Source organism: Sciurus carolinensis, chromosome 3 (assembly GCF_902686445.1).
Source record: "Sciurus carolinensis chromosome 3, mSciCar1.2, whole genome shotgun sequence".
NCBI classification, from domain to species: Eukaryota; Metazoa; Chordata; class Mammalia; order Rodentia; family Sciuridae; genus Sciurus; species Sciurus carolinensis.
The window spans coordinates 1191784-1215666 of record NC_062215.1 but is presented as its reverse complement, the minus strand read 5'-3'; the positions used below and the strand labels follow the sequence as shown (position 1 = coordinate 1215666).

The 23883-nt window shown below is 61.4% G+C and overlaps 3 protein-coding genes across 12 annotated transcripts; 1 reads left to right on the top strand and 2 right to left on the bottom strand.

Moving 5' to 3' along the window:
- The first annotated feature begins 1655 nt into the window (after positions 1-1655).
- Gcgr (glucagon receptor) lies at positions 1656-10191 on the top strand. Of its 8 annotated transcripts, none has more exons than XM_047542681.1 (16): positions 1865-1882; positions 3434-3481; positions 6367-6498; positions 6614-6716; positions 7342-7449; positions 7527-7648; positions 7734-7840; positions 7915-8071; positions 8157-8316; positions 8387-8447; positions 8747-8816; positions 9047-9135; positions 9245-9383; positions 9452-9493; positions 9756-9892; positions 9999-10191. In XM_047542681.1, exons 1-16 carry the CDS (start codon positions 1868-1870, stop codon positions 10120-10122), a joined length of 1614 nt encoding a protein of 537 aa, XP_047398637.1. In that variant the 5' UTR covers positions 1865-1867; the 3' UTR covers positions 10123-10191. The 8 variants fall into 8 exon arrangements, with proteins under 8 accessions (XP_047398645.1, XP_047398641.1, XP_047398640.1 ...); XM_047542688.1 differs by lacking the exon at positions 1865-1882 and adding an exon at positions 1959-2272; XM_047542689.1 differs by lacking the exons at positions 1865-1882; positions 3434-3481 and adding an exon at positions 1656-1833.
- Positions 10192-14873: 4682 nt separating this feature from the next.
- Positions 14874-19915, bottom strand: Mcrip1 (MAPK regulated corepressor interacting protein 1). 3 transcript variants are annotated; one of them, XM_047545057.1, is made up of 5 exons: positions 19832-19915; positions 16569-16623; positions 16362-16480; positions 15844-15945; positions 14874-15733 (listed from the first exon to the last, which is right to left on the bottom strand). In XM_047545057.1, the coding sequence occupies exons 2-5, from the start codon at positions 16574-16576 to the stop codon at positions 15669-15671; spliced, it is 294 nt and encodes a 97-aa protein (XP_047401013.1). In that variant the 5' UTR covers positions 16577-16623; positions 19832-19915; the 3' UTR covers positions 14874-15668. The 3 variants fall into 3 exon arrangements, with proteins under 3 accessions (XP_047401013.1, XP_047401012.1, XP_047401011.1); XM_047545056.1 differs by lacking the exon at positions 19832-19915 and adding an exon at positions 18875-19086; XM_047545055.1 differs by lacking the exon at positions 19832-19915 and adding an exon at positions 18875-19051 and having other exon boundaries at positions 16569-16693.
- A 155-nt stretch (positions 19916-20070) lies between these two features.
- Positions 20071-21346, bottom strand: Ppp1r27 (protein phosphatase 1 regulatory subunit 27). Its single transcript, XM_047546604.1, has 3 exons — positions 21069-21346; positions 20816-20966; positions 20071-20504 (listed from the first exon to the last, which is right to left on the bottom strand). The coding sequence occupies exons 1-3, from the start codon at positions 21256-21258 to the stop codon at positions 20381-20383; spliced, it is 465 nt and encodes a 154-aa protein (XP_047402560.1). The 5' UTR covers positions 21259-21346; the 3' UTR covers positions 20071-20380.
- Positions 21347-23883: the final 2537 nt, after the last annotated feature.

The following is a 23883-nucleotide window of genomic DNA, read 5'->3' as shown; positions in this document are numbered from 1 at the left end:
GGTAAGCAGAGAATCCCGGACGTGAGGTCAGCTGCGTCCATGGCATCCTGCTGAGTGTGCTCTCTGCAGGCATGCCACATGGCCGCTCCTGCTGTGCCCCACCGCTGTCCTCAGGAAACGAGGCCCAGCGGGAAGACCCTCTTGAGACCCCTCCTCCCCAACCTCCAGGAAGAACCTGCCCTGGGTAGAGGAGGGTGGGAGCACAGCCCCAGAGCGGGAGACCCCACTCCCTCTCCCCCAGCTGTGGGGGCCAGTTCCTCCAGCTCCCCGACACGGCACTGCCCCACCGAGCCTCAGCCAAGGGGTGGCCCCGTTACCCCACTTTCAGGGACAGATCGGGCTGCAGGACTCAGTCCCCCAAGAGCAAAGCTCGTGATCTGTGCCCCAAGAAGGGTGGGGTAAGGGGCACAGGCAGCCCACCAGCAGGCGGAGACCTTTGCCTTCTGGCCATTGCCTGAGCCCAGCTGTGCTGGGCCCCGGTTGCAGACCAACTGGCAAGAATGGGGTGCAAACTGCAAGAAGTGCCCCAGGAGCACCCTGTCCTGAGCCCCAAGCCTGGCTGCAGGGCAGGCCTGCGAAGGTCAGGGAGGTGTCCGAAGCCCATGACCTGCAGCACCTATGGGGCAGTGAGACCTCAAGGGTGGAGAAGCCCATGGGGGATCTGGGGTTCCGATGCCCCTAAACAGCACTAGAGTCCTGGAGAAGGGCCCCAGGACAAAGGACTGACTCGGGTTGACCTGTGAGCTAGGGAAGGTGTCCCAGCGGGTGGCGGCCAGGACAGGGGTGATATGGAGAGAGCAGAGAGATTCCAGAGAAGCATGAGAGAAGCACGTGGAGATGGACTGGGCTGCCTGAGAGCAGGCCTTGGACCCAGTGCCAGGTGTCTTGAAGGTGAGGGTAGAGGAGAGGCCCTGGAAGGAGTGGTCAGGGGAGAGGGCTCTCAGCGGGTCCAACGACATGTGTGTGTGTGTCGGGGGTTCTCTGGGAACTATGGAGGCAAGACAGCTCCAGGAAGAGGGGCGAGGAGGCTGGAGGAGCCTGTTCTGGAAACCCTCACACAGAGAACTTCCTAGAAGACATGACCGTCAGTGTCCAGAACATGCAAAGCCAGGAGAGCTGAGGCCCAGAAACACCAATGGATTTGGTGACCCCGAAGTCGCTGGGCAGCAGCAGGCCCTGATGGTGTTGGGGCATGCTTGGGCGGAAGGGTGGTGAGTTAGTGCTGAGGGTTGACGCGGGTGCTGCAGAAGGGCCACAGCACCTTGGACGTTGGCTTTAGGGGTCAGTTGGTGGGGGTGAAAATGTACTCCTCCCAGTGTCTGGCTCAGCTGCTGTCAGTCCTCAGGGGAGGAGGCACCTGGGGTGGCACAGTGGCAGGGTGCAGGCTGGGCAGCCAGCAGGGGCTACAGAATGGGTATGCTGGAAGAGGGTCTGAGACCTGGGTGTGGCACAGAAAGGGTGAAAGGGGCACCTAGGGGTCACTTGGCTGGAGACCTCCTGAGCCCCACATTCTGGCCCCCAGGAGTCCCCATCTGCAATGCAGGATTGGTGGCAGAAGGTGTCACCCAGGAGCTGGGTGGGAGTAAGTGTGTGTCACTCCTTCCCAGAATCAGGAAGGTAACCAGGAACACAGTGGTGAGACCCTGGGAACACAGATGAAGCAAGAGGAAGGGGTCTCAGCTAAGGCCCGCACCCCAGCACGCCCCCGCGCACTGACACACGCGTCCCTGCGGGCAGCTGAGACCTGCCCGGCCGCCACCTGCCGGGGCCAGGGTCAGCGGGCGGGGATCAGTGGGGAGAGCCCACAACACCCGCCCGTATCCACCAAACAGGGTCGGTCCGTGGGGTCGAGGGTCTACAGGACTCGATGCGCGGGATCAAGGTCTGCGGGGCCAGGGTTCGCGGGGTCGCAGTCCGGGTCAGGGTCTGTGCCCAGGGGTCCGCCATCAGGGTCGAGAGTCGCGGGTCTAAGGCGGAGGTCGGCGGAGGAGAGGCCCTGGGGATAGCGCGGGCAGGGTCCGCGGAGCGCGCTGCGAGGGGCCGAGTCCGCGCTCGCCGCCGCCCGCCGCCGGTCAGCCGCGCTGGGCGCGGGCGGGGACCCTCGGCTGCCCCACCCGGCGGGCCGCTCCCGCCCGCCCCCTCGCCGCCCAGCGTCGCCGCCAGAAAGTCCGAGCGCAGTAGGCGCGGGGCTGGCGGGGGCTGGCGCGGACCCGCGCGGGGAGGAAAGCGGCTGCGGGCGCGGAGGACCCAGGGAGCCCGGCGGAGCCGCGCGGTGAGCACCTGGCCGGGTCCCCAGGGCGCGGGCGCGGGCGGGCGCGGCCGGGGCGCGCGGAGTAGGGCATCGGGAGCCGGCGGTCCTCGGGCCCGGCTGTCGCCGTCCGTGCCCACGTCGGACACATCGTTTCCCAGCCCAGGGATGCGCCCTCAGCGCTTGGACGGTAACCTGGTCCAGCACCGTCGGCTCAGGAGTCTCAGGGTCTCCCCGCGAGCTCTTCTCCCCTGGGGGACCTGGGTGAGGAGGGCCGCAGGCGCTGGCACGCGCCCTCCCTCCAGCCCCTCGCCCTTCGGCCATGCACGCCCACGCAGCACCGCGGCTGCACCCCAAGGCCCAGAGTCCCCGGCAGCTCGGGCTTCCCGCCCTGGCGCGTCCCTGCTCCCCAGGACTCCCCAGCAGCACCCGGGTTTCCCAGGGTGGGTGCGGGGAATCGGAACCCTGCCGGACTGTCCTTCCACTTGTGACTTTGACCCCGGGGCGAGTGCAGGTCACTGCCCTACCCTGCCCTACTCCAGCCTCTCTGGCGGTTTTCCTCCCTCTTCTGGGTCAGGGGGATCTATGCCTCGCACCCCAACTCAGAACAGTCGGACCCCTCCCCTCTTGGCGGCTGCCGTCCTCTGAGGACCAGCCAGGGCTGTTTTGCTGTCCTTCTGCGTTGGGGGTGGATCTCGGCACACTCTGGCCTGCATCCCAGGCTTGCCCAGCACTGTCAACAGCCTGTGGCCCCAATCCCACCCCCAGGCCATGACCTTCCAACTACTTGGGTTCCACAGAAACATCCCACCTCCCACCTCCCTCAGCCTGAGGCGCCCTCCCTACCCCTTTGGGTCCTGGGGCACCAAGGGCAGTCTCCTGCCTTCCTTGGTTAGTGGGTCACCCACTGGGGTCCCTCAGCTACCCCCAGTGGAGATCGGTGTGACATTGGCCTTGCCAGAAACACCTGAGTCATGTGTCTTGCTGGAACTGGCATGGGGGTTGTGCCAGCCACAAGTAGTGGACCAGCCAGGTCAAACCCAGGTGGCCTTGTGGCCAGAGAGTTTGCTGGGGAGGAGGTGAGGAGGGAGGGGCCTGCTGGTAGCAGGGCTGGGGAGACTGGGTTGCAGCTTGGGGGCGTCCCAGCATCATATCTAATCCTCGGCTCACTTCCGACCCTTCAAGTCTGGAGCCAGAGACGGGGTTCACTCACCTGGTCCAAGAAGAAGAAGGGTAGGATGCTTGTCTGGTCTGCCATCCGGTGTCCCCCACCCCCACGTGCTCCTTCCCAGGGAGGTGATAAGGTGGAAAAGGGCGGGCCAGGGCTCTGGCCAATGGGAGCCCCTGGAGTGCACATCCCCTGCACCCCAGGGTTCCCGCCCACTCACTCATTTGACAGCTGTCTATCTTGGCACTGCAGGGCTGTCTCTGGGGTCAGTGGTGCCCCACAGTGGGGGCCTGGACACCACTCAGGTCCATCAGTGCTTCCCTGTAGGTGACAACCCTCTGCCCCCTGGAGGCCGGTCACCCTCAGGGATCCCGACTTGGGAAGTTAAATTATTTGCCTTGGCCCGGGCGGTGTGTCTGCCCGCTTCCCTGGGACCAGCCTCCTGCCTGAGAGCTCCCAGCAGGAGCTTGGGGAACCTCGGCCTCACTCACGCAGCTGGAAGTTGGGCCACACACCCCTGCCACTCCTTCCCAGAACAGAAGAGTCTGGGGATCTGCCCACACCCCCTTGCCACCCCGCAGGTGGAGGGCTTGCTGACTTTTCCTTCCCCAGTTTCTATCAGAGATCCAGAGCTGGATTGCCCAGGCCTCTTGTATTTTGAGGAGGGGTCGGAGGCTCTGACCCCCAGGGACCTGGAGCCCAGGAGTCCTTGAACCTGTCTAGCCTGTGGCCTGGGACGCTGAGCAGCCCTACCCTCCTGACCTGTGGGGTGGGACGGGGGGCATGCAGCGTGCTTCCCTTGGACAAGCGGCCACGTAGAAAGCCCAGGGCCCCAGGGGGCCCAGAGCAGCAGCCCCTCGACCCTGCCTCTGGACCCTGCTGTACTCTGGGTTCCCAGACCGATGGAACCTGGTGGCCAGCCCTGGCTTGAGCAGCCTCTGGAGTGGACCAGGCCCAGTCTTTCCCACAGTCAGCTTCAAAGGTCCTCATGGCCCTGGGAGGTCAGCAAAAAGGTGTCAAAATGCTCCCATTTTCCCAACAGGGATTTTGGAGTGAATTTGGGTTCTGGGGCCTCGGGGTCTCCTCACTGGCCGTCCTCCCACAGTGCCTGGGCCACATCCTTCCTCCTGTGCCCCCTGCCTGTGACTTCAGGGTCTCTCCACCCTGGCCATCCCTGTCACTTTCCCCCTACCCCACAAATATGCCCACCCACCAGCCCTTCTCCTCCAGGGCCTCTGGGGAGCCCAGCAGCTCTCAGGTGGGGGCTAGACACAGTGGACAGGAGGCTTCAGATGGGAGGACTGCTCCTGGCTGGGCTACTCCCGACCCAGCCCGGCTCCGTAGACTGGCGGCAACAGCAGATAGGGTTGTTTGATGAGAACCAGAACTAGGGACACCACACTCCCCCACCTACCTGCCAGTGCCCTGCCCTCAGCAAGAGTCCTTCCTTGTAGTGGGCGGCAGGGCGCACCTGTAATCCAAGCTGTTCAGGAGGTTGAGGCAGGAGGATCCCAAGTTCAAGGCCAGCCTCAGCAACTCAGTGAGGCCATAAGCAACTCAGCAAGACCCTGTGTCTAAATAAAATACAAAAATGGGCTAGGGATGTGGCTCAGTGGTTAAGCGCCCCTGGGTTCAATCCCGGTACCAAAAGTAAATAAATACATATTTTCAAAAAGAGTCCTTCACTCCGTGGGTCGCTCCCTTGACCCTGAGCCTGAATGTCTCCCCAGCTGGGTCAGGGACTGAGGACCTGCCACTCCTGGGTCCTGCCTCCCACAGGCCCTGCATGACTGAAGGTTCCAGCTGGGTTGGGGAGTGCCCTAGCAGGCTGTGAGCCAGGGCTGTGCAGAGCAGCAATGGCTGAGTGCCACCTGTCACCGGGCTGACCCCCCCAGGCTGAACTGCGTTTACTGTGAAGGGTTAGAATTCAGGCTTCCCCTTCTCAACCAGGTGCCCAGGCCCACCTGGAAACCCCTCCCATAGCCACAGCCTCACCCCTCTCCTTCCCTACTCCCGAGTCTTCCTGGCACTGTCTTCCAGCTAGCCATCTGTCTGTCCATCCAGCTGGACACTGCTCCTCCTTTCTGGAGTGCACGGGGAAGGGCCCGTCACGGTCTTGGGCTTGCAGTAAGGCCCACCGAGCCCTGCAGGCCCCAGGGAGCACCTCTGGACTCGCCCTCAGGACTCTGTTGGGGCAGAGAGAGCTCTGCCCATCTGCAGGGCTGCCCGAGCTCCCCGGGACAGATGCTGGGCTCTCCAAGCCCCGCAGGCAGCAGGTGGGGGCAACCCTTTGGGCCCCCCCCACTGGCTATGCTAACCTCAAAAGAATGTGCTGCCAGCCAGCCTGTGGTGCCCCAGGGGACCCAGAAGCCCAGCCTGAGTCTCGGATGAGGGCCATGGGGTCACATGGGCATGCTGGTGCTGGGAAAGGTGGCATGAGTGTGGCAGAGACCACCTGAGCATGTGTCCCACACACCTGGCCCCTGGCATGGTGGGGAGCTGGCCTGGCACTGGGGTGAAGTGATGGATGGGCCTGGGTACCCCACCCTCATGCTTGGCACCCCAAGCAGGTCAGTTTACCTCATCAGCCTGCTTTCCCGGGGCTAAGAATGCAGGGAGGACTGGGCCCAGCTGAGGCCACCAGGCTGAGGGAGGAAGTAGACGGCTGGGGCCGGTCCTCCTCCATGAGCTTTGGGTGGCCACATAGGAGGGTGGGGGGTGGCTGCCCCCCGGGGCTCTGGAATTGTCAGAGTCACTGGACAGACAGCCGCAGTGGGGGGACAGTCCGCTGCATCTCCTCCCAGCCCCACACTGGCACAGACCACTTCTGCTTCCCCTGCTGCAGCTGCCACCTCATCAGTAGCCCTCCGAGGCAGAGGGCTGGCTTTAGGGGCACAGGACACCCCTGGCCAGGCCTCTCTCCAGACCCCACTGCTCTGACCCTCTGCAGTGCAAGGAGGCCCCTGAACACCCCCAAGGACCCACTTGTGCGGCCTCTGCCAGATGTAGGGGACGGCCACCCAGCGGCATGTCCCCCACCTGGCCCTGGCGTCCCCTCCTGCTGCTGCTGCTGGCCTGCCAGGTGAGGGCTGAACAGCCACCATCCCCTGCCCAGGGCCCCCAGCCTGCCTGTGCTGACCGCCACTGGTTCTCTGTCTCTGTTCTGTCTTTCCGGCTGCTGTCCACCCGTCCACCAGCCACAGGCCCTCTCCGCTCAGGTAATGGACTTCCTGTTCGAGAAGTGGAAGCTCTACAGTGACCAATGCCACCGCAACATGAGCCTGCTGCCTCCCCCCACTGGTGAGCCCCCTGCAGGCCCCCAGCACCTGCCTGACTGTGCAGCCTGGGGCTTCCTCTCAGGAAGGCTTCCCAGGTGTTCAGGTGGCCCCCACGGTTGGGAAAACAGAAGGGGCAGCACTGCCCAGGACTGGTGTGCTTCGCTGCCCTGCCTGCTGCTGTGCTGCCCCGTGCTCAACGGAGATGGCTGGCAAAGCCCCCAGACAAAGCAAGTGGGAGGGAGAGGGGCCAGATGCAGACCCTGGCTGGTGGTCACTCAGGGCCACACAGTGGACCCTGAGGCCTACCATTGTCAGATGAGGAAGAGCAGCCTATGGTAGCTGTAGGGTTGGCTCTGCACGGAATTGGGGCTCAGCCCCCAGAGGAAGATGCTGCAGGGAGGTGGGGGTTTGGGACACACTTGAGACAGAGATCTCCAAGGGAAGGTTCTCTGGCAAGGCCAGGACCAGGCTGGGCTGGAGACTGGGTGGGCGTGGTAGGGCTGGGGGAGGCAATCAGGTGGGGAGGTTGCAGCTCTGGGCTGCAGGTCTGGAGAGGAGAAGGCAAAGCTCAGGAGCTTCCAGGAGGAGGTGTGAAGGGTCCTAGCCTGCAGGCTCTGCTGAGGAGCCCCCGCACCCCACCTCTGCAGACCTGGTCTGCAACAGAACCTTCGACAAGTACTCCTGCTGGCCAGACACCCCTCCCAATACCACGGCCAACATTTCTTGCCCCTGGTACCTGCCTTGGTATCACAAAGGTAACTCTGGAAGGTCTGGGTGGCTGAGGGGGCTGGACCTGGGGCTAGACTGACCAGAGCCTGTCCCCATGCCCTAGTGCAGCACCGCCTGGTTTTCAAGAGGTGTGGGCCGGACGGGCAGTGGGTGCGTGGGCCCCGGGGACAGCCATGGCGCAACGCCTCTCAATGCCAGATGGAGGACAAAGAGATCGAGGACCAGGTCAGCGGAGGGTGGGCAGGCACTGTGGGACTGGGTCAGGGGCAGGGAAGTATCTCCCAGCCCTGACCTGCCACGTGGTTTGCAGAAGAAGGTAGCCAAGATGTACAGTAGCTTCCAGGTGATGTACACCGTGGGCTACACCCTGTCCCTGGGGGCCCTGCTGCTCGCCCTGGCCACCATGCTGGGCCTCAGGTACGCTGTGGCCCATCACCTGGACAGGGCAGCCCTAGGGGCAGGTGGCAGGCACTGATTCACTGTCCCTGCAGCAAGCTGCACTGCACCCGCAACTACATCCACGTGAACCTGTTTGTGTCCTTTGTGCTGAAGGCCAGCTCCGTGCTGGTCATCGACTGGCTGCTGAAGACCCGCTACAGCCAGAAGATCGGGGATGACCTCAGTGTCAGCCTCTGGCTCAGTGATGGGGTGAGTGCCCAAAGCAGACCACCTGGACCACCCCATCTCAGGCAGGCAGGGTGGCCTGACAGCTGCCCGCGCTGTGCCCGCCTAGGCGGTGGCCGGCTGCCGTGTGGCTGCAGTGATCATGCAGTACGGCGTGGTGGCCAACTACTGCTGGCTGCTGGTGGAGGGCGTGTACCTGCACGGGCTGCTGGGCCTGGCCTCCTTCCCAGAGCGGAGCTTCTTCACCCTCTACCTGGGCATTGGCTGGGGTGAGTGAGCTGCGCTGGGATCGGGTGGGCTGGTCAGCAGTGCAGGGCCACAGCCTCTGCCCCCCTACAGGTGCGCCCTTGCTGTTCATCATCCCCTGGGTGGTCGTCAAGTGTCTGTTTGAGAATGTCCAGTGAGTAGGGGCAGACGAAGAACGGGCCATGACAGCCGGCACGCTTGGTGTGGGCTCCTCGCGGGGCCTGGGGTGGTGGGGCGGGGCTTCTGTGCACACCTCGTGTCTGGGGAGTGGGTCACTGTGGCCTTTCCTTCCTTTTCCTGAGGTGCACATCAGAGCCCAGCGCCACATATAAGTAACGAAAGATCCACTGACAACTAAAAACAATATTTAAACATTTTAAAAAATTCAAGATGGGGGCTGAGAGACTTGCAGGGGCTGTGTGCACCCCAGGCCATGCGTGGCTGTGCCCACAGGTGCTGGACCAGCAATGACAACATGGGCGTCTGGTGGATCCTGCGTGTCCCAGTCTTCCTGGCCATACTGGTGAGGAAACCGGCTCTCCTTGGCCTTCTGGAGACTAGGGGGCACCCTGCCTGGGAGGAAGGGAGGGATCCAGCACTCACCAGGACACTGGCCTGGGCTGCGGGCAGGCTGCCTTCCTTGGCTGGATGCCTGCCAGCCTAGGAACAGGTGGCTGTGGCCCATCCGCTGGGGCCCAGTGGGGGCCATCAGCGTGGCACCCTGGGCAGCCGGGACCCGTGCCCTCCTCCCAGATCAACTTCTTCATCTTCGTCCGCGTGGTTCACCTTCTCATTACCAAGCTCCAAGCCCGCCAGATGCAGTACACCGACTACAAGTTCCGGTGGGTATGGGCAGCGGCTGGGGTTCACCGACATGGAGAGGCCAGAGACGGGGGCCCCAGCCACGTGGGCGAAGCTGGGTCTGTGGGTACTCAAGCGCCACCCCTGCAGGCTGGCCAGATCCACCCTGACCCTCATCCCCCTGCTGGGGGTCCACGAAGTGGTCTTCGCCTTTGTGACCGACGAGCAGGCCCAGGGCACCCTGCGCTCCGCCAAGCTCTTCTTTGACCTCTTCCTCAGCTCCTTCCAGGTGAGCCCAAGGCCCCGCCCTCCCCTGCTGCGCCCAGGGCCAGGCTTCTGACCACCCTTCCCTTCCAGGGCTTGCTGGTGGCCGTCCTCTACTGCTTCCTCAGTAAAGAGGTAGGCAGGGGCCAGACCCGCAGGTGATGCAGATGCCCGCCCACCCTGTGTGCTCTCCCCTTCCTCCCACAATCACCGAGATGGTTGCCATGGCATTGGGTGTCAGGACACCAGGGTCCTCAGGGAACACAAGTGTAGGGGTCTCTGGGCTCTGCAGGCCCTGGCTTTCCCTTCAGTGAGGCTGGGGCTGAGGCTCATGGCTGAGGCTGTTCACTTTGGAGGCCCACCAGTTGGGCTGGGACTGTGTCTCCTCCCCCACCAGGTCCAGGCAGAGTTGCTGCAGCGCTGGCGGCGCTGGCATGAGGGCAGGGCACTGCAGGACCAGCGGCGCAGCAGCAGCCCCTCGGCCCCCGCTGGGCCTCGCCCTGGCCCCTCCTGTGAGGAACTCCGACTTGTGAGGTGTGGCAGCAGCAATGGGGCTGGCCAGGACCCCTCTGCGGAGACCCCCTTGGCCTGTGGCCTCCCTAGGTTGGCTGACAGCCCCTTCTGAATCTCCTGGGCTCAGGCATCAGAGAGGGCATCACTGGACAACCCAGAACTGGACACCTGATGGAGTCGAGAGACAGCAGCTCCCATTGTGCATGTCACCCCTGGGGCAGGAGTTCATGTGGTGGGAAGTTGGGTCATGAACTGCAGGCCTGTGTCTGTCCTGTGCATGTGGAAATGTGTGTCCTCCAATAAAGAGCTGGAGTAGTGGCCGGGTGGGTGTGGGCAGTGTGGAAGGGCGCAGGATGCACCCCCTCGAGGGGCCCCTTCGATTGCAGTTTCACAGAGAGTGGGAGGGGTCCCCAAGGTGGCTAGCAGTGCCTGTCCCGCCTCCCATCCTGGGTCAGGTCAATGACCCCTCTGGAGGCTTTGGCCTCACTGCCCTGGCAGGTCTCTACTCACCAGCAGTGTGTGAAGGGGCAGCGGTGGCTGAGAGAGGCCACGTGGACAGAAGCCCCCACCTGGAGACAGCAGGACCATGGACGCTTGGCTCAGGCCTGCTCTTCCGTAGAGACCAACCTCTGCCCTCAGCTTCAGCCACCCAGCAAGTTCTGGGCCATGCACTGTCCACAGCAGAGAGCAGTGGTTCCCAGAGTCGCCATGGGTCCAGGTGCAGAGAGCAGAGGCCCTGCCCACAGCAGTCCACGCTCCATCCTGCGGTGGGTGGGCACACTGCCTATCAGGTGGGGGTGGGGCTGACACCAGCCAGAAAAGCGCTCCCCCACCAGCACTGAGTGCAGGAACAGCCAGAAGGTCTTCGGGGCGGGAGGCCCCGGTCAGCGGGGGTGCACCCTGAGTCTAACTTGAGGCATGGTGTACAGCAGGAGGGTCTGTACCCCCAAGTTCAGATAGGCCATCCAGGACCACATTGCTGGGCAGAGGCAAGTCCAGAGTGGTAGCCCATGAGGGGACTGGCCAGCCTCTGGGGTGGCCCACGCAGTGGGTACCATGACGCCTGGTGGGATGTGTGCATGGGGTGGAGAAGGGACCAGGCTGGTGTTCCTGCTGTGCAGAGCTGGCGAGGTGGCCCTGAGGCTCTGGGGGAGGGGTGCCCACAGCTGCTGGAGCACGTGGGCTGGAGCCACTTGGGCAGAGCTGGGCTAATTGGAGCAGATGAAAGGACAGGAGGCCTCTCAGGAAAGGTAAACAGAATTACTCACCCGCAGGTGGGGGCCCTCCCCGGGAGGCCCTCTCCCCCACCCAGCCATACACACAGGCCTGAAGCAGGGCAGGGAGTCGGGGGCACAGACAGAAGACTGGTTTAGGAGCAGCTATACCTGCTGGAGGCTGAGGCACCTGACCTGAGGCTTTGGCCAGCTCTCATCCCAGGTGCCCAGGCCCAGGCCCTGACTCTATGGAGCCCTGGTTGCTTGTTGGGCACAAAGCCACACTGAGTTAGCACAGGAGCAAATTCTCCTTCACGCCAGCTGAGCTCGGGGTGGGGACTGCCTTGGGGGACAAGTTGCTCTCCTGGGGCCTCCGGACAGCCCTCCCTACCCCAAGTCCCTGCCCTTGTCCTCCTTCACCCCTGCCCCATCCCCATCCCCAAGGGAACTGGATGGAGCAGGCTACAGTCAAGGGTGGAGGTGGGGGCAGGCTAGGGCTGGACTCACCCGACCAACAGACAGGCAGTCCTGCAGGTGGGCAGTGGAGGGACCCTCCTCAACACAGCCAGGTGCCCACACAGCAGACCTTTGGGAGGAGACTCCACCCCTTCCCTTCCCATCTCTGCAGTGCCTCCCACCTCCCCTCAGTCCTGCACCTCACCCGCTTCCTAGAGTGTGTGAGGGAGTGTGCTGCAGAGGGAGCTCCTGGGCGTGCAGGCGCTCCGGCCCAGAGGGATGTAGTCGTGTGCCTTGTGAGCACCGGAACCTGCACTACCAAAGGAGGGTGGACCTCAGCGGTCAGGATGGAACCTGGGGAGGGCACCTGCCCTTGGCAGGAGGCTCAGGAGAGACCCCTTGAGGACATGGAGGTGACTGAGCACACCCAGGGGAGATTCAAATGACTAGGCAGAGTTCAGAACTTATTAGGAACTCCAGGAAAACAGAGTTGGGCGGAAAATAGAAAACAAGCCTAATTTGCCTTATGGCTCAGTTCTGAATACAAACAGACACAATGTAAGCACTCAACACTGATAAAACCAAAGTTATGGGGAAAGAGCTGTCTAGGGGAGGTGCTGGAGGCAAAAGCCCAGCGGGTGCTGCGGGCGCGGGGACAACCTGAACAAGGTATTTAGAAACAGGAACCCAGGACACCGGGCTGTGGCTCAGCAGTAGGGCATTTGCATGGGCCAGGCGTTGGTGCAATTGCCAGAAGCACAAAAATAAAAAGTAAACTTAAAAAAGAGAGAGGGTTGGGGTCATTGCTCAGTGGTAGAGCGCTTGCCTAGCATGTGTGAGGCACTGGGTTCCATCCTCAGCATTGCATAAAAATAAATAAAGGTAATGTCCATCTACAACTAAAAACCTTTTTTTAAAAAAAAAAAAAAAAAAAAAAAAGGGAGAGAAGAAATAGAAACCCAGCCAGGCACGGTGGTGCACACCTGTAATTCCAGCAACTCTGGAGCTCGAGTCAGGAGGATCCAAGTTTTGAGAACAGCCTGGGCAACTTAGTGAGCCCCTGTCTTAAATTAGAAAATAAATTAAAAGGGCTGGAGATGGGGCTGAGGTTGTGGCTCAGTAGTAGAACACTCACCTAGCAGGTGTGAGGCCCTGAGTTGTTCCATCCTCAGCACCGCATCAAAATAAAGGTATTGTGTCACCTACTAGTAAAATATATTTCTTAAAAAAGGGCTCAGTCGCAAAGCACCAAGTTCAATCCCCAGAAAATAAAAAATCAACAACTAAGTTCTTAAAGGGATAGACACTTAGGGATGGGGCTGGGGTGTGGCTCAGTGGTGGAGTAGTTGCCCATCATGTGAGAATGTGACGTCCTGGCTTGATCGCCAGTGCTTAAAACAAAAAACCCACCACTAAAATTCCCTTGAAGGTCACTGTTTCCTGATTTGTAAATCAGGGTAGTAAAACTTGGACCATGGAGTTGCCAAGGGTGAGAAGTGAAGCGTGTGGATTCCTGTGCAGGCTGCCCAGGCAAAGGGATGGACCGTGACCCCCAGGATGCTCACTCGTCTCCCTTGGCCATCCCCACGGAGCCGCCAGCTGGATGAGGGCCACCAGCACCCCAGAGGAAGACAGGGGCTGGCCTGTGGGAGGCTCCTGGGCCTCTAGGAGCTGCTGGCATGAGGGTGGACAGCAGGCTGGGCACTGCTCCGGTGCCTGCACTAGCTCCCCCTGACAGCCCCATTGTGGAGCACTGGCCCCCATGAAGTGGACTCAGCTCTGCGGTGGTCCCTGGAAGCCCTAGGTGAGGAAGGCAGGCGAGCCTGCTGTGGGGTTGGAGTGGATTCCAACGGGTACATCTTGGTAGGCCTTCCAGGTAGGCCTTTTCTCCCGCCCCTGCTCACCCCTGGTCTAGGCCACAACAGCTCTTACCCAGGGACTGTCCCAGTGCACTGGGCTCTGCTACAGGAGGGTGCGTAGCAACTCCCTCCTTTTGGTGTTCTTGTAGACCATGCCCAGGACTCCAGCTGGCAGGGAGTACCAGGGAAGAGACCATGAGGTGTGCGAGGAAACGCAGGCATGCGGGCCCAGGTGGCTGGGTTATACCTGAGGGAATCCAGGTGTGGCCAGATGCCAGAGCAGGACTTGGAGAAGGCTGGGGCCCAAATCAGCACTTCTGCACAGCTCAAGCTGTCTCTAGATCATGTCAAGCACTAACTGGGTCCAGTGGCCACCACAGCTCCCTCATTCTGCATGTGGGAAGCTGAGACGGGCTCATGGCAAGTCGATGGCTGCAGCACAAGATTCCCACCTGAAGAATAGTGGGTGGAGATCTCTGCAAGGCCCTGGTCAGCCACCCAGGAAATGGGCACTAACCAACACCAAAGAACCTGAGGTCAGAGACTCAGCAACTTGCCCAAGGACCCCTCTGCCTCTGGGAAAGGTCAGGAAGTCCCCAGCGAGCCTCACATGCAGGTGGACCTCACCTTGCCCCTTGCTGGCCCCAGCAGACACCAAGGGGTGGAAAGTACACCTGCTGGGGCCTTGCTTACCCCTACCCACAGCCTTGACCTGGATGCTCCAGGGTGCTCTGGAGTGCTAGTGAGGAACCCAGTGAGCTGTGTGCCCACCCCTCTCCCTTGGAAGCAAGCTAGGGTGACCCCAGCTTTGGTCACTCAAAAGCCTCTGTGGAAGGCCTTGCAGGTCCCCAGGGCCTAATGAAGCCACATGTTCCAGGGGTAGCTTGGCACCTGGCTCCCCCGAGTGCCACTGGCAGCAAGGTGCAGCTGATCCTCACAGGCACTGTCCTCTCCCATGGAGACCTGCCCAGCCCAGCCCACCCCCAGGGGCCCATGGGGCCACTTGAGCCCCGGAATACTCTTCTGGGAAAGGGTGTTCCTGAAATAAATTCCAGTTTGGCTCTGTCTCAGGAGCAGAAGCCTTCCAGGGCTGTTTCCATGTTTGAAGGTCAAGTGCAATTGGGGCTCTCCAGGGGCCCAGCAGTCATCCCTTCATCTGGACGATGGAGGAGCCAACTCCCCCACACCAGTATACCAGGCCATAGAAGATGGGTCCAGGGTGGCAGATGGTTGCCCACTGCCCCCAGGGTCCCCACCCCCCAAAGGGAATGGCCTTGGGGAGCCTCTAGCTGGAACAAGGGCTGACTGTCCAGAGCAGCTCACCTCTCCCCCAGAACACCCTCAAACCCCTCCCATGTTCCCTGACCCACACTCAGAAGCGCTAGGCAGGGTCTCTAGGAGGGCTGGGGTACCCAGCCCTGTTCAGGTGTGTGGGCTGTAGGGTGGAGAGCTGAGAGACTGCGAAGGGGCCAGTCCCAGTGCCACCCAGGTTTATTCACAGACCCCCAGGCTCCAGGGCCACACAGACACTTGACTTCCAGAAGGTACAGGAAGAAAAAGGGGCCCTGGTGACCCTCCCACACACTCCAGAGAGCCAGGACAGGCCCAACAGCACCACTTCAGGGTCAGTCTCGGGACCCCTGGCCCACAGGTGCCACTGTGGCCACAGGACTGTAGGCACCAGGCCAGGTCTGGTTGCTGGGGACCCCTTCAGGAAGGTCAGCACTGTCTCAGGCCCAGGGACCCGGTGCCATCCTGAAGCTGAGGCAGAGAAGGGGTAGGCTGGACAGTGGGGACTGGAGGCTCCCCAAGTATCGAGGCCAGAGGAGCAGCAGGGGTCGTGGGGCCCCAAGCTGGGCACAGGGGCAGTGGTGCTTGTCCCACTTCCTGGTCATCTCAAGGACAAAGCGAGTCAGTTCCACCAAACTGGGAAACAGGCCCCCTTCTCCTTCCTGCTCCTGTAGTGGCCAGGACCAGGAGGGAGGGGCAGTGGCAGGTGAGAAGGGACAAGGGTCAAGGCCTCTGGGGGAGGGCAGGCAGGGTCAGACCCCCCTCAAGTGACAGGGGCAGCCTGAGATTCCCAGGGAGAAAAGGAGAGGACGCAGAGAGGAAAAGTGGCCTCAGCCATCAATTCTGCTGACCCTGGGGTTTGTAGCCCACTGGAGCACAGCCCCTCTCTCCTCCTGGGAGTGGGGCCCACAGGACAAGAGGAAGCCAACATCAAGTGCACCCTGATCTTCCAGAGGCCAGGGGAGGGGCACTGGCACTCTAGGACTTCTTGGCATCCTGCGTGTTCCGGCGCTTCAGGTCACTTAGGTCAATGGGCTTGAAGGCTGCCAGGGAAGGTGTGGTCAGCGCTGGGGCAGGCCCCTTGCCAGCACCCACCTCTGGAAGCAGGTAGCTTTCCTGCCCCAGCCCCACCTCCCAGGGCAGCCCCACTCACTCTTCAGGCTGGGGTTGGGGACCTTCTCCACGTACTCCTCCACCAGGCCCCGCTCACCGCCCGACAGCTGGCTGCGCAGGTCTCGCTCCACACCCTGCCAGGCTGGCACAGGCGGAGGGCAGTGGGGTCAGTGTCAGGCAAAGGTCAGCCAGGAGACCACCCTCTCCATCTTCCAGCACCCAGCACTCCCCACCTTGGCGGGCTGGCCCCTCAGTGAGATGCCCATCTGACCCAGCCGGGATTCTGAGCAGTGCTTGGTCTTAGCTCGGCCTTCCTTCTGCGTCCTCCACCGACCCCTTCTCTGGGTCAGCAACTGCTGGGGGCACCCATCTTCCACACCTCCCTCCTCCCCAGCACCCCAGTGCTGAGGACAGGTTGCAGACGCCACCCTCTCCTCTAGGGCTATTAGAGTATCCCCCAACATTCAGAAGGACTCATGGGGTGGTGCAGTGGAGGTGGAGCATCAAGCTGAGCAGGGAGGCTGACTGCTCCCAGGAGGAGCCAAGTGGCACACCCACCTTCATAGATGAAGCGCACATTCTCCTCGTGGGCGGGGGTGAAGATCTCACTGCTGTTGGTGGGCGAGCGGGGGCTGCTGTTCCTCTTGCCGTTGTAGACAACTCTGGAGACGGGGGAACTGGGGAGGCCAAAGTATGAGGTTGGGCACAGGGCAGACTGCCCCCCCCCACCCCCAGGTGGAGGCTGCCCTGCTGCCCAGAACCCACCTGGTCATCGCTGGGCGTCTGGTCCTAGTGCTCTGCTGCAGGATCCCCTCAGCCTCTGAAACAGGAGTGGGACAGAGCATGACTCCTCCAGCAGAGGCGAGGGAGCGGGTACGTCCACTGCCTCCCTGTAAGCAGTGATCAAACTGTGTGGACCTGCCATCATCCAGGGGACCCCGCGGAGTAAGGCCCAGCCCTGGGTGGTCAGTGGGCTCCAAGCAATCCTGGGCAGCCAGGTCAGCTGGAGGGTGTTAGGGGCATCAGCTGGTCAGACACCTGCAGGACGCAGTGAGCTGGCCTGTGTGCTCTGCCCCATCACTGTCAGAGGGCAGGGGCCTCTCTCAGCATAGGGTCCAGTGCCCCCCACAAGCTGCAAAATGGGAATGAGCTTCCTGATGGTGAGGAGCCTGGCATATACCAGAGGCCCCAAGGCTGCTTGGTGTCAGGCCTGGATTCCTGGTCCCCTGGGACCAGGCTGGGGTGTGAGCAGAGTTTGTGCCCCAAGGATAGAACCTACCAAGATGGGGGCAGAGGGAGCTGCCAGGTCTGATCAGTAATTAGGACTGAGGGAGCACTGCCAGTTTAGGCTCAACTCAGAGGATTTTCACAGCTTGCACCTATTTTGAAGGTGGGGCTTTCACACTGGCCAGCTCTGGACACATGGTCCACACAGGGTGCAACCCAGGTGCTGGGCAAGGGAGTCCCAGAAGGGGGCTTCTAGTACAAAACTCTCCATGCCCATCCCCAGGGCCAAAGGGCTCCACACAGCCCAGAGCACACAGCTGCAGCCCCTCACAAAGGGCAGGAAGCTTGGCATTCTGGGCTCTCCCTCCCTGGCTGCTGAGCTATCACATAACGACCCATCATTTGAATGCAATACAAGCAAATATAAGTCCACCGCCAAAAGCAAGAAAAAAGGCACAAAGTCAGCTGAGGGCACTAGGACCCTGTGCCCTCCCCATGTGCTCAAGCTTTCTTGGATCCCAGGGGCTCTCTGCCCAGGGTCCTCTAGGGCTGCTCGCCTGGGAAGGCTAGAGCATAAGGAAAGGCCTATGGGACCTGATGAGGCAGCAGGACCAAGTGAAGACCCTCAAAGAAGGGAGGCACTCAGCACCCTGCCTCAGCTCTCAGGGCCCAGAATGCCAGCTCCCAACACCAATGGTTCCATTAGGGACTCCTGCCTCCAAGCCCACCCTCCTCAGGTGCCTTCCTTCCCAGGGCAGTCTCAGCAGCCACAGCCTCCAGCGGCTGCCTGGCTTTCACGAATGCCATGCCCTCAGCCTGGGTCCCCCTGCTGGCACCAGCCTGGCTGGCAGTGATGTTTGTGTTTGGCTAAGTAAGGACAACCTGAGTATGTTTACTGGCCAGGACAGAGGGAAGCATGACACCAGATGAGCAGGGTCCCTGAAGCAGCAGACATGAGGAAGCCCAGGACCACAGGGATGGAGTGGGCTGGGGAGAATGGCTCAGGCCAGCAGAAGTGCCAGAAAGCATGAGAAAACCCCCAAGCTTCAGACAGCCATCAGGTTGCAGCCTGTTGCTCTGCAGCCGAGGTAGTGAGTGGTGGCCGCCAGGCAGACCAGAGGACAGGGAAGGGTGGAGGGAGGCACTGTTAGTGGGCAACAGGGAGAGCATGCAGGGCAGCACTCCAGGCCTCACCCCATGGGGCCAGCCCCAGGCTCGGAGCAGGTGGACACCACCACCCCAGGTCCACACACCTTCCTGCCTTTGTCCTCTCTCTTCTCATAATCATGTTCTCAATACAGGAGCTCAACACCTCAGCCTACATCCCATCAACCTAAAATACTTCTTTAATATGGTGCTGAAGACTGAACCTAAGCTCTCACATGCTAGCCAAGCATGCCACCACTGAGCTACAGCCCCAGCCTTTGGAAAAATCTTAACTTCAAGACAGGGTCTCAATAAGTTGCTCAGGCTGGCCTTGAAATTACAGTCCTGCCTCAGCCTCCCGAGTAGCTAGGATTCATGCACAGACCACACAGCATTCTAAAATACTGCTCCCTCATGACTTTGAAATTGGGCTGCATATAGCAGTCGCTAACATGTCAAAGTGTGGCAGTGGTTTTTTTCCTTCTCCACGGACCCACAAAACAAGGGGAACCTCACGATGGCAGTGTCTCAGACCTGAGAACTCAGTGACGGTCTTCCCACCCAGGACCTCCCACCCAGAGTCCCTCCACCAACACACTTTTTTCCATCCACGACCCCCACCTTGCTGACACCCAAGTCCAGCCCTGCTGCATCGGCCTCGCAGTTGTGTGAGTGCACACCCTCCCCCTGCCACTCACCAGCAAGCTGCCAATGGCCTCTTCTGCCATCAAGCCCACTGCCCAGGTGTTTCATGTTCTCTCAGGGGTCACTTCCTGCTACTCCCCAACCCCCATTCCAAATGCAGCCTTTGCCACAGAACTGCCTGCGAACTGCCACCCCACAGTGCAAGTGAGCGTTCCGTCTATGTGCTGTGCAGGACTCCACTGCGTGCGGTCTCTGACTGTCCACCCCCCTCTGCCGCCGGCTCCAGGCAGGCCGGCTCGGCCTCGGCTTTCTATCCGAAGTCACGCAGGAAGCCCCTGCCTCCAGCAAGGTCTCCATGGCTCCTTAACCAGCTGACGCTCCGAAGGAAAGCGATGCTGCTGGTTACGAGCACACACCAGGCGGCTCTGGGCGGACTGGAAGGCCGGCCACCCGGGCAGCGCAGGGTCCCGAGGAGGCCGCCGCTGGCGAGGAGGCCTGGCAGCCCCGCTCCAGGGCCGACCCCGGCCCGCTCCCGCGCAGGTCGGCGGCTGCCTGGGCGCTGCCCGACCGAGGAGCAAGGCAGGGTCCTGGCCTCCGGGACGGCGCGGTCCCCGGCCGCCCTGCGGCTCTGCTGGGACGGGGGCGCCGGGCACCCCGGGCGGCAGGGGCGCGGCCCCAGGTGGTTCTCCGGTCCAGCCGAGCGACAGCGGGTCCCGAGGGAGCGGGCGGTGCGCGGCCGCGTTCCTTCCTCCGCAGCTCCTGGGCCGCGCCGCCCCTCGGTGTCCTGCATCCTCTCCGGCCGGTGAGACCTCGAGGGCCGGGCCGGGCCGAAGGGCCGCCGTGAAGGCGGCAGGCCCGGCGCCCCGCCTGCACCGCCCGCCCGCCGCGCGCCTCGGCCCCGGCCGCTCGCTGCCCGCCCGGGGGCGCGGCGGGAGCAACCTGGCAGCGGCTCCGGCCGCCGGCCGCCCCGCCCCGCAGCCCAGGCCCGCCGCCGGCCGCGCCCGCCTCACCTGGCCCGCCGCGCCGCCGCCTCCCGAGGGCCGGCCGGAAGTGACGCCGCGCAGGCGCAGTGGGCACGTGACCGCGCCGGGTCGGGCGGGCCCGCGAAGCCGGTCGGGGCGGGGGGGCGGTCGGGCAGGGAGCCCGGGAGCCGGAGCGGGCCGCGGGCCGGTGCCAAGGGGGCCCGGAGGCGCCCCCCGGCGAGGAGCGTGAGCGCCCGCCCTGGTCCCCAGGAATCGGGCCACCACCACAGGCTTGGGAATCACGTTTATTGAAAAAGTACAAAGTGTCACAATAAAAAATCACCTAGCGGGCTGGGGACGTAGCTCAGTGGTGGAGCACTTGGGAGCACTTGCCCACCACGTGTGAGCACCTGGTTGAGCCCCAGCACCACACGAGAAATTCACCTGGTGAAAAAGCCAAGCCAGAGACATGGATGTAGGGGACAGGGGTCGCGCCCCAGGACCAGTCCTGGCCAGCCCAGCGGCAGCCCTGATCCGACAAATGAAGAATGCCCTGTTCCTGGAACGAGCGCAGGAGCCCGGGAGTGCAGGCCTGACTCAGTTCATCCTGGTTCCTTTGAAGAGCTCCACCAGGTCCTTGAAGTCTGGGTCGATGAGGTCGGAGGGCAGGTCACCGTCGTCATTGGCTGCCTCTCTGTCTGCCCCCAGGGAGATGAGGTACCTGGGGTGCAGAGAGCAGCCGAGGTTGAAGCTTGCTGCTTGTCCCCGCCCCAGTGCACAGGCACAGAGCCCTGGGTCACCTGTTTGTTTTTCCAGGCAGTGCGAGGAGGAGGAAACCTGACCCTTTGGAAGCTGCAGCTAGCTTTCCAGTTTGTTCTGGGCCACAACAGGACAGAAACTGGGTGCCAGAGGACAGCCTCGGGGTTCGTGCCTGCACCATTAGGGCTGTGCTGTGGGGACCCACACCCTGGAGACCAGTGGAGGCCTGGAGAGTTTGGGACAAGGCCTCTGCACCCCGTCCGGCCCTCTCACCTGGCAATGTCTGGGTACCCATCGCTGCAGGCGATGTGCAGAGGCGTCCACCCCGTCTCATCGCGCTGGTGTATGTCAGCCCCGTATTTGACCAGCAACTTCACACACTCCAGGTTTCCAGAGAGCACTGCTTCATGCAGAGCAGCCAGGCCTGGGCAGAGTGGGAGGGCCGGGATTAAGGCTGGAGTCCTCCACATTGAACTTCCCCAGGAGCCCCAAAGGCCCATGACCAGTCCCTCTGGGGCTCACTCACCTGAGGGGTGGATTGTGTCCAGGGAGACTTTCCGAGCCCGGATGAAACGCCCTACCTGCTCCAGGTCACCCTGGCGGATGTGGTCCAAGAAGAGGACGTCATTAGGGAAGCGCACACTGCGGTCAGCCAGCAGCCGCCGGCGCCGCTGCCGGGGGCTATAGCGGGTATAGCGTACTGTTCTGCTGGGCATCCTGGGGGCTGGGGTGGGTCCCTACACTGGGAGGAGGAGTGTGCCGGCCAGACCAGGCCAGCCTGCAGGTTCTTCTGATGGAGACCCACGTCCTGCTTATATAGTGTCTGCAGAGCTATATAAAGCTGCGCAGTCATGCTGTGGACAAGAGGGGCTGAAACCGAGCTGCTCCCCTCCCTGTGCACCGGATCATGTTTGGTGGCTCATCTTTCAGCCCACCTGTCGTCATGTCCGGCCAAAGGGGTCAGATCCTTCCTGGCCACCGCTCCCTGCCCCACAGCTGGACCTAGAAGGTGCTTTAACAGAGGGCAGGAGAAGGACAGGGCCCTTGAAGAAGGCCTCAGTTGTAGACTGAAGGGCAAGGTAAGTGCCACAGTTATAAAGAGGCCTGAGCACCTGGGATGACTGGCCTCTGCCTCCTGGAGAAGGAGGGCCTCCCCACACCCCAGGAGCACTGGTCTGTTAGCATTGGGGAGGCCAGGCCCAGCCCCTCCCACCTGTCACTCTCACCTGCATCATAGCTTCTAGATGCTGGGTGGCTCTGTGATTGCACAGACCTGTTCCCCAGGCTGGACACTGCAAGACCAGGGTCCTGCCCGGCCCTGGGGATCCCCTCTCCTGCCATTTCCCCTCCCTGCCACACCTTCTCTTGGTTCTGGGTTCTGGACATGCTGCCAGGACCGTGCTCACACTGAAGGTGGTGTCTAGCCTGTCTCCCATGTCGAGAGACCGTATGGAGAGGTGTGCCCTCAGCCTAGCCCTCGAAAGCTGGCGTTACCAGCAGCCCTCGCTGTTTTTTTTTTTTTTTTTCCGGTGGTGGTATTGGAAATTGAACCAGGTTGCTTTACCTCTGAGCCATTTTTTAGTTTATATTCTGAGATAGGAGCTCAGTAAGTTGCCGAGGCTGTCTTGAACTTTGATCCTCATCCTTATCCTCCTGTTTGCTGGGATTACAGGCCTGTGCCACCACACCTGGCCACATCTCCTTTTCATAAGGACAGAAGTCATAATGGATTTATGGCCCGCCTTACTCCAGCGTGACCTCATCTTAACCAATTACAGGAACTGCGACCCTGTTTCTAGATAAGTTGTCATTCCAACTGGGCACAGTGGTGCACATCTGTCATCCTAGCCTCTCGGGAGGCCAAGGCAGGAGGATGCAAGCTCAAGGTGAGTCTGGGCAATTTAGGAAGACCCTGACTGAAAAAACAAAAACAAAAACAACGACCGAACACGGCTGGGATGCCGCTCAGTGGTAGAGTGCTCCTGGGTTCAGTCCTTAAGTCACATTCCAAGGTCCTGGGGGATGGGACATGAATCGGAGCAGAGCTCAATATCCCATTGGCGAGATGCTCCAGGTGGCCTCTGGAGGCCTGAATTACAGGACCTGGACTGGCCAGCCCTGCAAGCGGGGTGAGGGAGGGAGAGCTGGCGTGTGAGCAGAGGCCCTCCATCATCAGTCAAGAGTCCAGCCAACAAAGTCAAGTCAACAAGCGTGTCCAGCGCCCTCAAGGTGCAAAGCCGTGGCCGAAGGCTGCAGGAGAAAGCCCTGTCCCCGCCCTGCCTGGCAGCAGCCCCTGCCTCAGTGCCCAGGTGCACCCCACTGTGGCCTGGGACCTCACACCCAGGCTGCTCCCTCTGTGTCTCACACAATGTGGCAACCCACGCAGCCTGTCTAGGCCCGACCTGCAGGGACCCTGCTGGGGCCGTGCTGTGTCCTGCATTTCCAGGGACTCGGGGAAGTGCTGGTCTGTCCTGTAAACTCCTGGTCGCTTGGGAGGAGTCAGTACAGTTACTTGCCCCTTGTTTACAGGAAGCCAGGAGCCTAACATTAGGGGATGCATCCTCTGCTGTGAACATTGCCTTTTCTTCCCTTGGTCAAGGACCAGGGTTCCTTCCCTGACATAGAAAGAAAGGTGGGGGTGGGGAGAGAAAGCTAGTGAACTTGTGAGGTGAAGCTGCCTCCTGACCAGCACTGACCAGGACCAGCAGAACAGCCCTGTCTAGCAGGCTCTGGGCTTCAGGCTGGACAGGACTAGGTAAAATGGGTCAGATGAGCCTGTTTGGCCACCCCAAGTGGCAGCCCAAGTGGATGCCCATCCTAATACCAGCGACCTGAGGGAGTGGAGGACTTTGCGCCTTTGGGGTTTTTGTGTGGATCAGAGAAGGAACTGGTCCCCGAGGCCTCTTAGTCTCCACAGGTCCCCTAGATGGGTGGACATGCTTTTGTTGGAGTTGCTGGAAATCGTGTCTGCACCCTGAGCAGCAGATGCTACCTGGAGTACCTGCTGACAACTGTCGGCAGTCCTCCCTGCTATCCTGGGTGAAACAAAACTTGTATTTTGGTAGCTTTGTCCCTGATTTGTCTTTGTTGGTATGAACTTGTGACAAAAGTGAGCTGGTCTGCATGATTTTTAGTTTCTATTTTTTCAACATCAAAGTAAACATTTATGCAAAAAGGTTACCATCTGCCAGGCATGGCAGTGCATGCCTGTAATCACAGTGACTTGGGAGGCTGAGCAGAAGGACCACAAGTTCAAAGCCAGGCTCAGGAACTTAGTGAGACCCTAAGCAACTTAGCAAGACCCTGTCTCAAAATAAAAAATTAAAAGGACTGGGGATGTG